The sequence below is a fragment of the Nycticebus coucang genome, chromosome 4, assembly GCF_027406575.1.
Source record: "Nycticebus coucang isolate mNycCou1 chromosome 4, mNycCou1.pri, whole genome shotgun sequence".
In the NCBI taxonomy this organism is placed as follows: Eukaryota; Metazoa; Chordata; class Mammalia; order Primates; family Lorisidae; genus Nycticebus; species Nycticebus coucang.
The window spans coordinates 95,900,982-95,913,460 of record NC_069783.1 but is presented as its reverse complement, the minus strand read 5'-3'; the positions used below and the strand labels follow the sequence as shown (position 1 = coordinate 95,913,460).

Here is a 12,479-nt window from a genome sequence, read left to right as displayed (position 1 = left end):
AGACTAAAGGAGACATTATTGATACCGGTTGTGAGACTTTGCAGGGTTCCACTCAATAAATTAAACATATTTCATTTATTTGGGGATTCCACACACGTCTGACCTCTGGTTTTGTTGAAGTATCTTGCTCTAGAAAAACATACCAATTTTTTCTTCCTTATCCTCCTCTGCCCCCAGGTTGGTTGATAATTTCTGCATTTGCGAAGGGTACAGCGTGCCTCGCTGTCTCATGTATGAGATTTATGTGGAGACCTGTGGGCAGAATGCTCAGAACCAAGTCAACCCGGCAACATTTGGGAAGGTAGGCTGTGAAGATTTAGAATATTGTATTCGCAGGGTGGCGCCTGTGGCTCAAGGAGTAGGGCGCCGGTCCCAAATGCCGGAGGTGGCGGGTTCAAACCCAGCCCGGGCCAAAAACCACAAAAAAAAAAAAGTAGAATATTGTATTCGCTAAGTAATGAAGGGGGGGAGAGGAAGCAGGACATTTTGAAATGTATTTGCATCTATTGGGTTCTCCGTGGGTATAATTGGCTTCATCTTGGAAATCTGATCAGATGGTCAACATGCTTCACCTTCATGGAAAATTCAGTCTGCTAGCTGCCTTCCTTTGTCCACACTGCATAGTGAGGAGCCAGGAAAGATGACCCATGGGTGGCACCTATGGCTGCCCCAAACACACCTTGGGGAGCCAGATTTGCTGGGCCATTATGCCCTCCATGGAGATGTGAAGGCTCAGCACCACACAAGCTCTGAGAGCCACTCTGTGGTCTCAGACAACTGATGCTTCCCACAATTTGGTAGTACTTAGAGAATTCATTGGTTCTTAAAGATTTCCTCTGGAGGTTAAGACCTAAATCCAGGAACTTGTTTAAGACTATATGTTACACAGCAAACATTAGCACATGGATAATCTAAAACCCTCTGCATTCCTGAAATGTTTAACGAGCATCTGCTATATGCCAAGCACTGTTTCAGAGGCTGGGGATGCAATAATGAACAAGATAGATGAAAATCTCTGCCTCTATTGAACTTATACTCTGATTGTCACAGCCACCTAGTTCAGGCAGGTAGCATTAGTGTTTCATGTTCAAGAAAACCAACCAGGAGTGATTAAAGCTGTTGCCAGGCTTGAGTGGCAAATTCAGCCTCTTGAATTTCAGTTCAAGGCTCTTTTCACTTGCTGTTCCCCCTCACATTTTCTTGAGTTCAAAGAGATATTGGAGATCGCCTGGTCCAAGTGCACACCCAGTACAAGATCTCTTGGAAAGCACCTCTGGTTTGGAGTCTTTTATGAAAACAGTATGCCCATTTGAGGCAGAGACAGCCACAAGGGTGAGGGGACAGCACATTTATGTAAAGAGGAAGGCATGTTCCTCTGGACACACAGCCCCACACCAGGATTTATGGCTTGTCAAGCAGAACATAGGCTGATACAAACCCATGCAATTCTTCATCGGAGTTGTGGTACAGTTTACAGCCTGCACCACCATGCCACTTTGGTGGCCTGGCTTGGGCTTCAGTGATCTAGGTGACAAGAAGCTTGCTCACTGGCCCACAAAGCTGCAAGTTCAGTTTCCTCCCTCTTCTCTTCTTTCCTTCCTTCCTTCTTTCTCTGCTTTTAGTGATCCCCAGGTGGACAGAATTGGATTGGTTCATGACACCCTCTCGCCCTGGATGCATGCAGAGCTTGATAAGCATCTTGCCTTTTTAAGAGTTTTAGTTCATGTACATGTATTGTTCAAAAGCCTATTTTTAATTTTTGTCTAACCTTTTTTTAGAAGAGATATTGTGTTGTTTGCAATTCGGGGTGAGCTTTTTCACCTAATATTAAGATTCATTTAAATTCAACGTTGCATAATGCTTGACAGTTTATGCACCCCCCTCTTCCATTGATGAGCATTGGGTTGTTTGCACATGTTGTCATTGCGATCATCTGTGTACATATGTCCTGGTGGGCATGTGAAGATCTTCTCTTGGACCTGTATGTCCAGGGATAAACTTGCAGAGTCAGAGGGTGCATGCCCAAACGACATCAAGGGATGGGGCTGCACTGCTTCCCAAGGTGGTTGCTCCATGTCCCTGTCCCAACAGTGAGCCTGTGAATTCCAATTTTCTTTTCTTTTTTTTTTTTTCCAATTTTATTTTCAAAATATCTAGATCCATTCTTCCGATCAAAATCTTCATCCCTGAATCTTCTGGTCATTGGTGGAAGTTCTGCCCTTTTGATAATCGTAGAATCTTCTAATATGGCAGCTGCCCAAATATTTAAAACAACTGTTCACATCTCTCCATCTTTTCGTCACCACCCTCAGTAGCGTTAGCTTCTAGAACTTCACCTCCCTGCCCATCTGTCTCCTTATGACTTCAACTATTGATTGGTGGCCGCGAAGGGGCGACCCAGTGCCTCAGGTATGCTCAGAGAACAGGAGCACTTACTTTTTATTTTTATTTTCGGTATTATTGGCTTCTATTTTTTTATATCACTCCCTTGGTTTCACTTTAAGCTGGTGGTCAACAAAAACAACCCTTAAGTAATTTTTCAAATGAGGTAAAATTAAGCTAGTGCTCCTACAATGATTTTGTAAACCATGAAATATTCTACCTACATACAAAATGCTGTAGTTGTTGTTATCAGCTTGTTATCATCCTGCAGTTAACTGTTTGGACCCAAGAGTAGCTAGCCCCTTGTTCCTATTGTATTTTCCCTCTTCAGTTCTCTTTATCACCATCTCTTAGAATCAATCATCAGTAGGTCATCCAGCCTCCCCAACCTGGTAAAGCTGCCATGTTTGAAAAGCATACATACATGTATCTCTCTCTCTCTCTCTTTTTTGAGACAGAATCTCATTTTGTTACCCTGGGTAAAGTGCCATGGCATCATAGCTCACAGCAACCTCAAACTCCTAGGCTCAAGTGATTCTCTTGCCTCAGCCTCCCAAGTAGCTGGGACTACAGGTGACCACTACAATGCCTGGCTATTTTTAGAGACAGGGCCTTGCTCTGGTTCAGGCTGGTCTCGAAATCCTGAGCTCAGGTGACCCACCTGCCTCGGCCTCCCAGAACTATATAATTCCATCACTTCCAGCTATGTGGTCACTCAGCCTACACTGCCATTTCATGACTCAGAATACTGGGAAACTTCATCCACAGCTTTGCTGAGCCCTGCTGTCCAGGTACTCCAGCCTTCTCTTATGTACCAACCAGCCTTATCAGAGGGAAGTGGTGGACTTTGGCTGGACAAGCATTGGCCACATTGAATCCCTACTTCCCTTTTCAGAATCTTCTTAAGATCTTGTTAACTGGTTGTTTCACCTTCACAGAAGTTGCACTGTGGAGTATGCCAACAAAAAAACTAAAAAGATACTCCTGTGTGTGACAACATACATTTATGTAGCATTTTTCATCTTAATACTCCCCTCAGAACACCTTCTTCAAGATGCCAAGGTACTAACTTTAAGCTCTCCTTGGAAATTTGCCTGAAGGATGGTCCTCTTCAGTAGAGCTGGGAAGGGGCTCTTTGCTGCTGTGGGACGAACTGGAAAAGGGAAGGGAAGGGGAAGGGGAAGCGGATATGACCCCAAAGCATGTTTACAAGAGAAACAACAAAATACCCAATTCTCGCTTCCTCCCTTCTCCCTGGGGAATGGAGTTGATTTCACACGGAGTTCCTGTGCAGATGTTGGGTTGTTTCTCACTCCTTTTGGCAGTCCTGGGCATATGACTGGGAATGCTTAGCGCTGGTACAAGTGATACTTTACATGGATTAGGTAATTTCCAGACTTCCTCTTTTGAAATAACATTTACTGATGTCTTTCTGATTATAAAAAGAATATATCTCCCTTGTAGGAAATGTGAAAATTAGAGAAAAGTATATAAGAAGAAGACAATGAATACCAGCTGTAGGCTCCCTGTCCATAGCTATAGCCTTACGAGTGTAGTTTACCTGCATGTGTGACATGTCACCAGCTGAGTGGGGGGAGCAACCACACAGCGACTTTGTTTTCCCTTCCCCTCATCCCTGTGGACCTGCCTGTAGGGCAGTTCTTCCCCCAGCCACTCAGTGAACATTCAAGCAAGCAACATGGCCCTGCCAGAAATCCTTGCATGCTACGGTCTTGTTGTCACTCTAGTTCACCCATCGGTATTGGTCTTGTGATGCTTAAAGTTCAGTCCCAAATGATAAGAACAAGCCCTTTCCCTGCTTGCTGCAGCTTGGCATCTTGCCACAGAGAACTAGGCACGGGTTTATTCATGCCCTCTTCCTCCTCCCCTGGCTGGGTGTGGTTCGACCCCTCTGGGATGGAGGGAAGGAGATAAGAGTGGCTGGAAAGATCTGACTTCATGGCTGCATGCTCTGGGTGCAGTGGACTCCTTATGCCCTGGACCCTCTGATGAGCTCTTCAGAGTCCTCCTTGGACAATGTCCCAGTACGCGTCCCGGGGCTTGGTGAAGGACTCTTTTTTGGTGGTCACTTGCTGCCTGCCCAGAAGTCCACCTCCAAAGGCTGCCAAGGGAAAACTGCCCACCAGGGCCTTGCTGGGCAGTATCTGGGCTCTCCCATATGCCAGCTCGGTCTCATGTATGGCCAACTTCAGGCCACAGAAAGGACTCAGCAGTTCCTGGTGTGCCAGCGGAACCCAGAACAGCAACCATTCACTTCTGTTCATCTACCATAGGTGCTGGCCAGGCCTGCCCTCACTGCCCACTGGGAGTCCTGGGCCATTGCCAGACACTAGCTGAAGGGACCTCACCATAAGCTCTTCCAGTGACTCATAAATCCCCTTCTATATTGCCTGAGGTGACTATCCTTGTCCCTCTTGCATACTGTCACAGGGAAGGGGAGGGTCTTGTGTCAAGAATGCCCCTTTGTCTTCCTCCTCTCCCCCTCCTGTGGGTGATTACAGATGAGGGCTGTAGGAGAGTTTTATGACCAAATTTTAGTTAGCTGCCTGGAGATACAAGTCCCCCGGGGTGTGTGTTTCACAGTTCACTTTGCTGCCTGTCATCTGTTGTCTTCATGCCTCACTCTTTTGTTTAGACACTATGTAGATAGAGGGATTGGAAGTCCTGTGAATGGGTGGAGGATGGATGGACAGACAATTAATAGATAGATAGAAGGACCCCTCTGAAGACTTTCTCCTTCCCGGTTTCATTTTTGTCTCCTCTGGGCCTTGGGTACTATTAATGCATGAGTTCTTCTTGCTTCCCTGTCTCCTGGTCTTTCTCCAGCTATTTTCATTTGAGCGTGTCGTTTCCTGTCAATACCCTAACAAGATAGAGAGAGAGAATAGACACAGATGGATAGGTAGGCAGATAAATAGAAATAGACAGAGGGCTAGCTAGCTAGCCAGCATGTAATGCGGTATAATTTTTAACAGCATCAAGCCCAGAATCAGACTCTTCAGGTTGTAACCCTGAGCAAGGTAGCCATGTTGTGTCTCAACATCATTATAAGAAAAATGAAGATATTAATAATAATACTTACTTCAGGAGGTTCTTTTAAGGAATGAATGAGAAAACGCATGTAAAGAGAATAAAACCATTCTGGCACATGGGAAGCACCCAAGAAATATTAACTTTTATCATTATTTTTGCCTCAAATAAACATTTTTACATTAAAATATTTCCAAATGCATACTATATAATGACTATAAAATATTTTTTGGATCTACCATAATTTAATTAATCATATTCCTTATTGGAAATATAAGTTGTTTATGATTTCCCTCTGCTCTAAGCAAGGTAAATTACCACTTGCATCTGATCATTTCCTAGGGTAAGTTTTGGGATATGGCCTACCAAATTGCCTTCTGCCACCAACTGCAACCAATTGTAGCCAGATCGCACTGTTGATTCATGATGTTCTTACCCCAATCCATAATATTCCTAACTTAGGAAAACTTGTTAGGTAAATATTATAGTTAGCTGTCTCCACTTGGCATTTCTTGGCTTTTGGAGGAAGTCAGGCCCTTTTGCATGTGCTTTGGTCTTGTGTGTCTTGTGTGAGTCCCACATGTACATCTTGTGTGTATGTCACCAGACCATTTTCTATCAGGTTTTAGTGTTTTTCCTGTTGATTTGTGCATATTAAGGTTATCATTTTTTAACTGAATTGTATTTTTTGCAAGTAAAGTAATTTCCCAGGTTTTGGGTTTTTTAAATTTTAACCATGATATGCCTGCCCTCTCTATTCAAATACAATCACGGAAGGCCATTGCAGTGGCTCACGCCTGTAATCCTAACACACTGGGAAGCCAAGGTGGTGGATTGCCTGAGCTCAGGAGTTTGAGACCAGCCTGAGTAAGAACGAGACCCCATTTCTACTAAAAGTAGGAAAATTAGCTGAGCATCATTGCAGGCTAATTTGTGGAGGCTGAGGAAAGAGGACTGTGCAAGCCCAAGAGTCTGAGGTTACTGTGAGCCATGATGTCACAGCACTTTACCCAGGGTGACAGAGTGAGTCTCTGTCTCAAAAAAATAAAATCAAATAAAGTCACAGAATAGTCTGGGATGGGAGAGACTTGGCAATATCAAATATACAGATGATTACGTATGTCCAGACAGCCAGGACGCTTACTTCTACTTCTCCCTTCAAAACTCCAGACTGTTCCCTAGGGTTGAAATCTGAGCCTGTTATATATTTTATAATAGTTCTTTTAGGTATCTACTATTTGCATCTTGATATTTATTTTACAACTAGGCATAGAGTAAGGTTTTGAATGACTTCCTTAAGTCAGAAGAAGTAAAATGGTCAGAATCTCTTGTCCACCATAGGAATTTAGGGCTTCAAATTCTGCCATTAAACTTGGCTGACTTTTCCTTTTGTCTCTTGTTATTTTAGACCTCACTTGTATCTTCTGTGCATTTTGGTTCTCCTTCTCTGAGAGACCCTCTGCACTTGCTCCCAGGACAGTGGTGTTTGTGACAAACTTGCCTCCCTGCTCTCTCTTCTCGCCTCCTTCACTCCCAGCATGTGTAAGTTTCCTGTAGAAAGAGGCAGGACTTAAGAGCCAGACAGGGCAAGAAACATTTGATGTTTCTGTTCCATCCTGCTGCTTCAGAGAAAATAAAATGAAAGAAAGAGAGATGCAACATGAGACGAAGCAGAAACAGGGGCCAAATGGTTACAGAGGGGATGTAGCAAAAGAATGGACATTATTACTTGACAGCTCCAAAGATTGTGGCTTCCCTGCTGTGTGTTTTGTAATTTCATCAGCATCCAGGATTTCCACTCTGAACAGACATGCACCTGGGTACCAAGCATGCCATGAACTTCTTCTGACTGGGAAACTGGGACAAATGTCTCCTGATCCCCAGTGTAATGCAGGGTTCTCTGACAAAGCGTATGTCAGCAAGGTAACTAGGGGGTGAGGCACGGAATCAGAAGTAGCTAAGTTATTCAAGAGTGTAACGTATTCACTCACAAAACCTTGAAAGTGAGAGGAGTAGATAAATGAATGAATGGCAAAAAGTGGAAATGAGTGTCTCATTAGAAAAAGAGGAAAACAGTAAAATCGCAGCATTCCCACAGGATGGACTGCAAGGTCATTGTTAATACTCCCTGTTTCCAGAGACTTTGTAATGACAAGAGGAAATGTCGGTGGTATAATGTTGAGAGGAGAAAGTAGAACGTGAAACTTCAGACGTGCCGACTGCAGATGGCAGGTGTTTAACGTGTGAGCACAGATTTAACACATGAACACAGGAGGAGGCTGTAAGGAGAGCACCGGAAGGAGCGACGCCGAGTTTGAAGGGGCAGTTTTCTCTGGGCGGAACGTTGTCTTTTCCATTCTTGTCTGGATCATTGACATCTATTTTCTTTATAATCAGAAAACAGGAAAAACAAATTCAATGGTGAAAGAAAAGAGAAAAAAATGGAAGTGTGTTTCTCAATTTTCAAATTTCAGCTTAAAACTCTGGCTTATTTTTGTAGCTGGTGCGCGTGGTGTTCCCCGATCTGGGCACTCGGAGGCTGGGCACAAGAGGAAGTGCCAGGTAGGTTTATAATTTTTGTTTTATTTCTAACGTTAAAAACAGGGATTTGGAAAAATCTCAAAACGAGGGGTAAACAAAGGCAAAACAGAACAAACTGTATACCTACACATATAGTATAACACTTCCAATGTTTGGACATGTAAATGTCTCATAACTGAAATATTTAAATAATTATACACATCGAATAATGAAACCACTCTATTATGTTTTGAACAAAAATTTCTAAGTATTCATCTAATCAGCATACATGAATTAATATTCAGGAAGCTAGGTCCCAAGCTCCATGCAAAAGGAAATTCCAGCGTTATCTGGTGTATCATGTCGTAATTGTCACTCAATTATTATTATTCTTTATCATTTGTTTTAAATTGAGACAGGAAATCAGTGAGAAGGGATCAAAGCTGATTTAGGAAAAGGAACTGCCACTCATGAAGGGATGGAAGATAGGGAAAGTGTTTGCCAAACCTTATTCTTTGGCAATGATTAACTTGAAAATTTTTTGTTTTGCTCTGAGACTGGACAAGTTGCTGTGGTTTCCTGGGCTGAGGAGGGAAGGGCTGCAGGGGAGAAGCCTGCCCACTGGACTGCATTTCTGAGAACCTGAATCTCCTATATCTCAGGAGAGGGAACCTTGGTGTCACTCCATACAAATGGCAGGGGCATAGGAGGCTTTCCCGGTCTCATCTCTCTAAGATTTCAGGACCCATATGTATGAAATAGTATGAAAGTGCTTGTCTACCTAACAGAGTTTGGTCAGGCTGAAAGATCAGCCTTTTGGAATAAACGGGTCACTGATAAAACCCAGAGAAGAACGCCAAGTCTTCATTAGCGAACTTTCTCTGTGCCTTACAGAAAGCCTGCCAACAGTTTGTCCTGATTTTAAAGATGACCTTTATTTTTTCAGGTATCATTATGATGGAATCTGTATCAAGAAAAGTTCTTTCTTCTATGCGCAGTATTGCTATCTTCTAGGCGAAAAAAGGCATCACAGGTTAGTCTCTATCATTGGGATACTTTGGCTTTGGGTCACAAGCCTGGGTAATATTTGAATCATTCATATTCTAGTTGTACATGGTTATTATGAAAGTTTTGAGTTACACGAAAATCAAGAAACATAAAATCTGTGTTTATATGGAAACAAACAAAGCCCTCCCAGCAGCCCCAAGAAGCCAAGCCAGGTGAAACTTGCATGGGTGAATCAAAAAGGAGGCTGCCAACTGTGTTTGCTGGGAGTGAAATAATGGACCCTAACATGGTCTGTATGAAAACCTTGGTAGTGACCACGCATCTTACTGACTGGTAGTTCCGCCTTGAAGTCCTCTTTAGAGATGGAGACACACACGTCACATCAATAGGTCTTTGACCAGCAACACCTTGTCAGCCTCTGCAGCATCTTTGAGAAATCGGACTTCTGAATACTTTCCATTTCAAGTTTCATCCCAATTGCCAGAGCCATTTTTTCTCTAAGCGAGTCTTTATTCTTCTCAACTTGTATGCAAAAGTTGACACAATTGACATATTCGGAGGGAGAAATGAGTACAGCTAAAATTATGATTTGCATTAGGGAGAAATAGGCAGGGTGGCTAGAAATCGGCACTTCTTTCTTGAAACTTTCTTTAGCCCTCAGCACTCTCCCCACTCCCAGACTCTCCCCCACCCCCTTCTCTGTTGTCGTAACTCACACCTGTCACCTCCCACAGGCGGATGCCTCCTAAACTGTTGCCCCTGGTCCTGACTCAGGCATTTGTCTCTGGCTCTCTACTGGGCATTTCCATCTAGATGGGCCCATGGGTGCCTCACACTCAATATGTGGAAGTCTAAACTTAGAATCTTCCTCCAAATTGTCTCTGCCCCTTGACTTCCTTATTTTAATCTAACATACCAATAGGCAGAATCTGGACACAGTGGCACTGCACAGCCACCCCTGACCGCCCCTTGGGCACAAAGCTCTGTTAATGTTTCCTTTTCAGTTCTACTGACTCACTCCTTTTGGTACTGATATTTCCCTTAAGCCCTTGTCATCTTTCACTGAAGTTATTTCCAGAGATCTCATATGGCCTTCTCTCCTCTCTTTCCCATTCTAACCACAACCACCAGACCAACCTCCCCAAATTCTGCATCTGCTTTGTCTCTTTCCCTTCTCAGAAATACGAGGGTGCTTGCCCTTGCCAGATGGGTGCTAGCAGCCCAGTTCCTTCCTGCTCCTCTTTCCAGCCACATTGCCTGTTTCTCCCCAATATAAACCTTCCTTTCAGCCACACCTGCTTCCCTCTGCATATATCAAATGCGGTTCTGCCTTTCTCCCACCATTCCATCCTTGCACAACGCCATTCCTTCTTGTCTCTGTCTAATAGGACCATCCTATTCCCTTTGGACATGCCTCAAGGACCACCCACCCAGTAGGACCATCCCCAATAATGGCAGCTTCAGGAAAGATTCTTTCCTTTTTCACACTGCTCACTGCCCATCTACACAGCCAGCACTTCTGCTTAATTCATGAACTATTCATTGAGTCTTCATCTGTTATAAATAGATGACATATGTCCAAGCAGCCAAGGACAATTTCAGTTTCATTCATAGCCCAACTTAATGATTAATAGTGCCCCTTTCACTCTCAAAAGTGTTCTAGTTTAGACAACAAATTATAACAGATTGCATGGCCACCCTCTGTATAAAGCATCCTATGTGTGAGGCACCTGCTGAGGTGGAAAGATGAGAAGCCTCCAACATGGATAAAACATAGACCCTTCTCGGAAGACCTCCTAGGGGAGCTAAGATCAGACATTTCACTTGATACTAAGGGTGACATGATGGGTGTCAGAAATGTGCAAAAGGTCTCATGAGAACTCAAAGATGGGGAGCCCATATTTTGAGCAGAGGATCATGAAGAGCCTATGAGGGAGCTTTGAGCTAAAACCATGAAGGACAGATTAAAATTTTGACAGGTGGTGTAGGAGAGGGAAGGAGGACAGCAGATGACCTCCCGGCTTAGGGAGGAAGGTGAGCAGAGGTGAAGGGATGTGAAGGTGTGAGGTTCCTTCTGTGTGGGTGTGTGTGGAGCCACAGTAGAAGATGAATCTGGAAGGCAAGTTCAGAGGGCTTGGACTGCTCGGCTGGGCAATAGGGGTCATCTATAAATCAGAGGCTTCCTGTGAGAAACAAGGTGGAATCATCATTGAAACCCCCACCAGGGCAAATGCCGTGGAGCTTTGCTTGTTTCGATCCTGCTGAGGTATGGATGTGTGTGTTCCTTCAAAATGCTTATTGATTAAAAGTTCAGTGACACAGCATTCATACCTTTTGGGCTTCTGCCTTCTGCCATGTGAGGACACAGCCACAAGGTGCCTTCTTAGGAGCAAAGAATGAAAACTGGAGGTCATTGTATGAAGTGAAATAAGCCAGGCACAGAAAGACAAATACGCTGATCTCAGGGAGGTAGAGAGTAGAATAGTGGTTACCAGAGTCTAGGAAGTGGGGTGGGAGCACAAGAGGTGGGCTAAAGGATACTGACGTACAGTTAGATGGAAGGAGGAGGGTCTATCGTTTGACAGCACAGCAGGGTGACTGTAGTTAACAATGTAGTGTGTATTTCAAAATGGCTAGAAGATTCGAAATGTTCCCAACATAAAGAAATGATAAATGTTTGAGGCGATGGATGTGCTAAATACCCTGATATGGGTATTTATATGTACAATTATTATGTAAAAAAAAAAGCAGAGACTTCATCAGAAACTGTAAAAAGAAAAAAAAGCAGAGACTTCACCAATGACTCTGCAGCACCAATGACCTTATACTTCCCAGCCTTCAGAACTGTGAAAAATACATTTCTTTTATTTATAAATTACCCAGTCTAAGGTATTTTGTTATAGCTGCAGGAACAGACTAAGATCTATCATTCAGAGTAGGCACTGAAATAGCTGTTGAAGAGCTGAAAACTCAGATTGGGGGTTAAGAAGAATAGATTAAGGAGGAGGCCAGTCCCAGGCTGCTACAGTAGTTGCCGGGAGCATCTGACCCAGCTAGAGGCAGGTCTGAGAGGCCTCTCAGAGTCAGGGCCTGCGGAATCTGGCAGTTGGTTGAGTCAGTGTCAATAGAAGGGCACGGAGATGACTCAGCCACACCTGTCCCACCAAAACCTCAAACTCAACCTCAAATAAAGTCATTATGCTATGTCTCAGCCCAGGTCTTCCTCTTCCATCTCTTATTCATCCTTTAGTCACAAAGATGGAAAAGTTACATCAGCAAAAAGGGAGAAGCTGGGAAAGGGAATATCTGTGCCGAGAGGTTTATTTCTTCAGTTAACGTTAGAGTGTGCCCAGCAGTCAGCCAACTAACAGGACGCAGAAAGAGCCCTGCACACTCCAAGGAGACAACTAACCAGGCAGGCACTTGGCGCTTGGGATGAGAGGCCGTTAGCATCCCGGGGACTCTGTGTTTATATCAGACATCACAGACAGAGGGGAGAGGCGCAGTCTTTGTGGGAT

General features: G+C 43.9%; 1 protein-coding gene across 1 annotated transcript in view; it reads left to right on the top strand.

Annotated features, from left to right (window-relative positions):
* The first annotated feature begins 229 nt into the window (after window positions 1-229).
* The window catches only part of RFX8 (regulatory factor X8), a 55,891-nt gene continuing 43,641 nt past the window's right edge, over window positions 230-12,479 (top strand). The window contains exons 1-4 of the mRNA XM_053589361.1: window positions 230-301; window positions 4,365-4,622; window positions 7,934-7,995; window positions 8,900-8,986. Coding sequence (XP_053445336.1) covers window positions 230-301; window positions 4,365-4,622; window positions 7,934-7,995; window positions 8,900-8,986 — 479 coding nt within the window. The remainder of the gene's footprint in view (window positions 302-4,364; window positions 4,623-7,933; window positions 7,996-8,899; window positions 8,987-12,479) is intronic.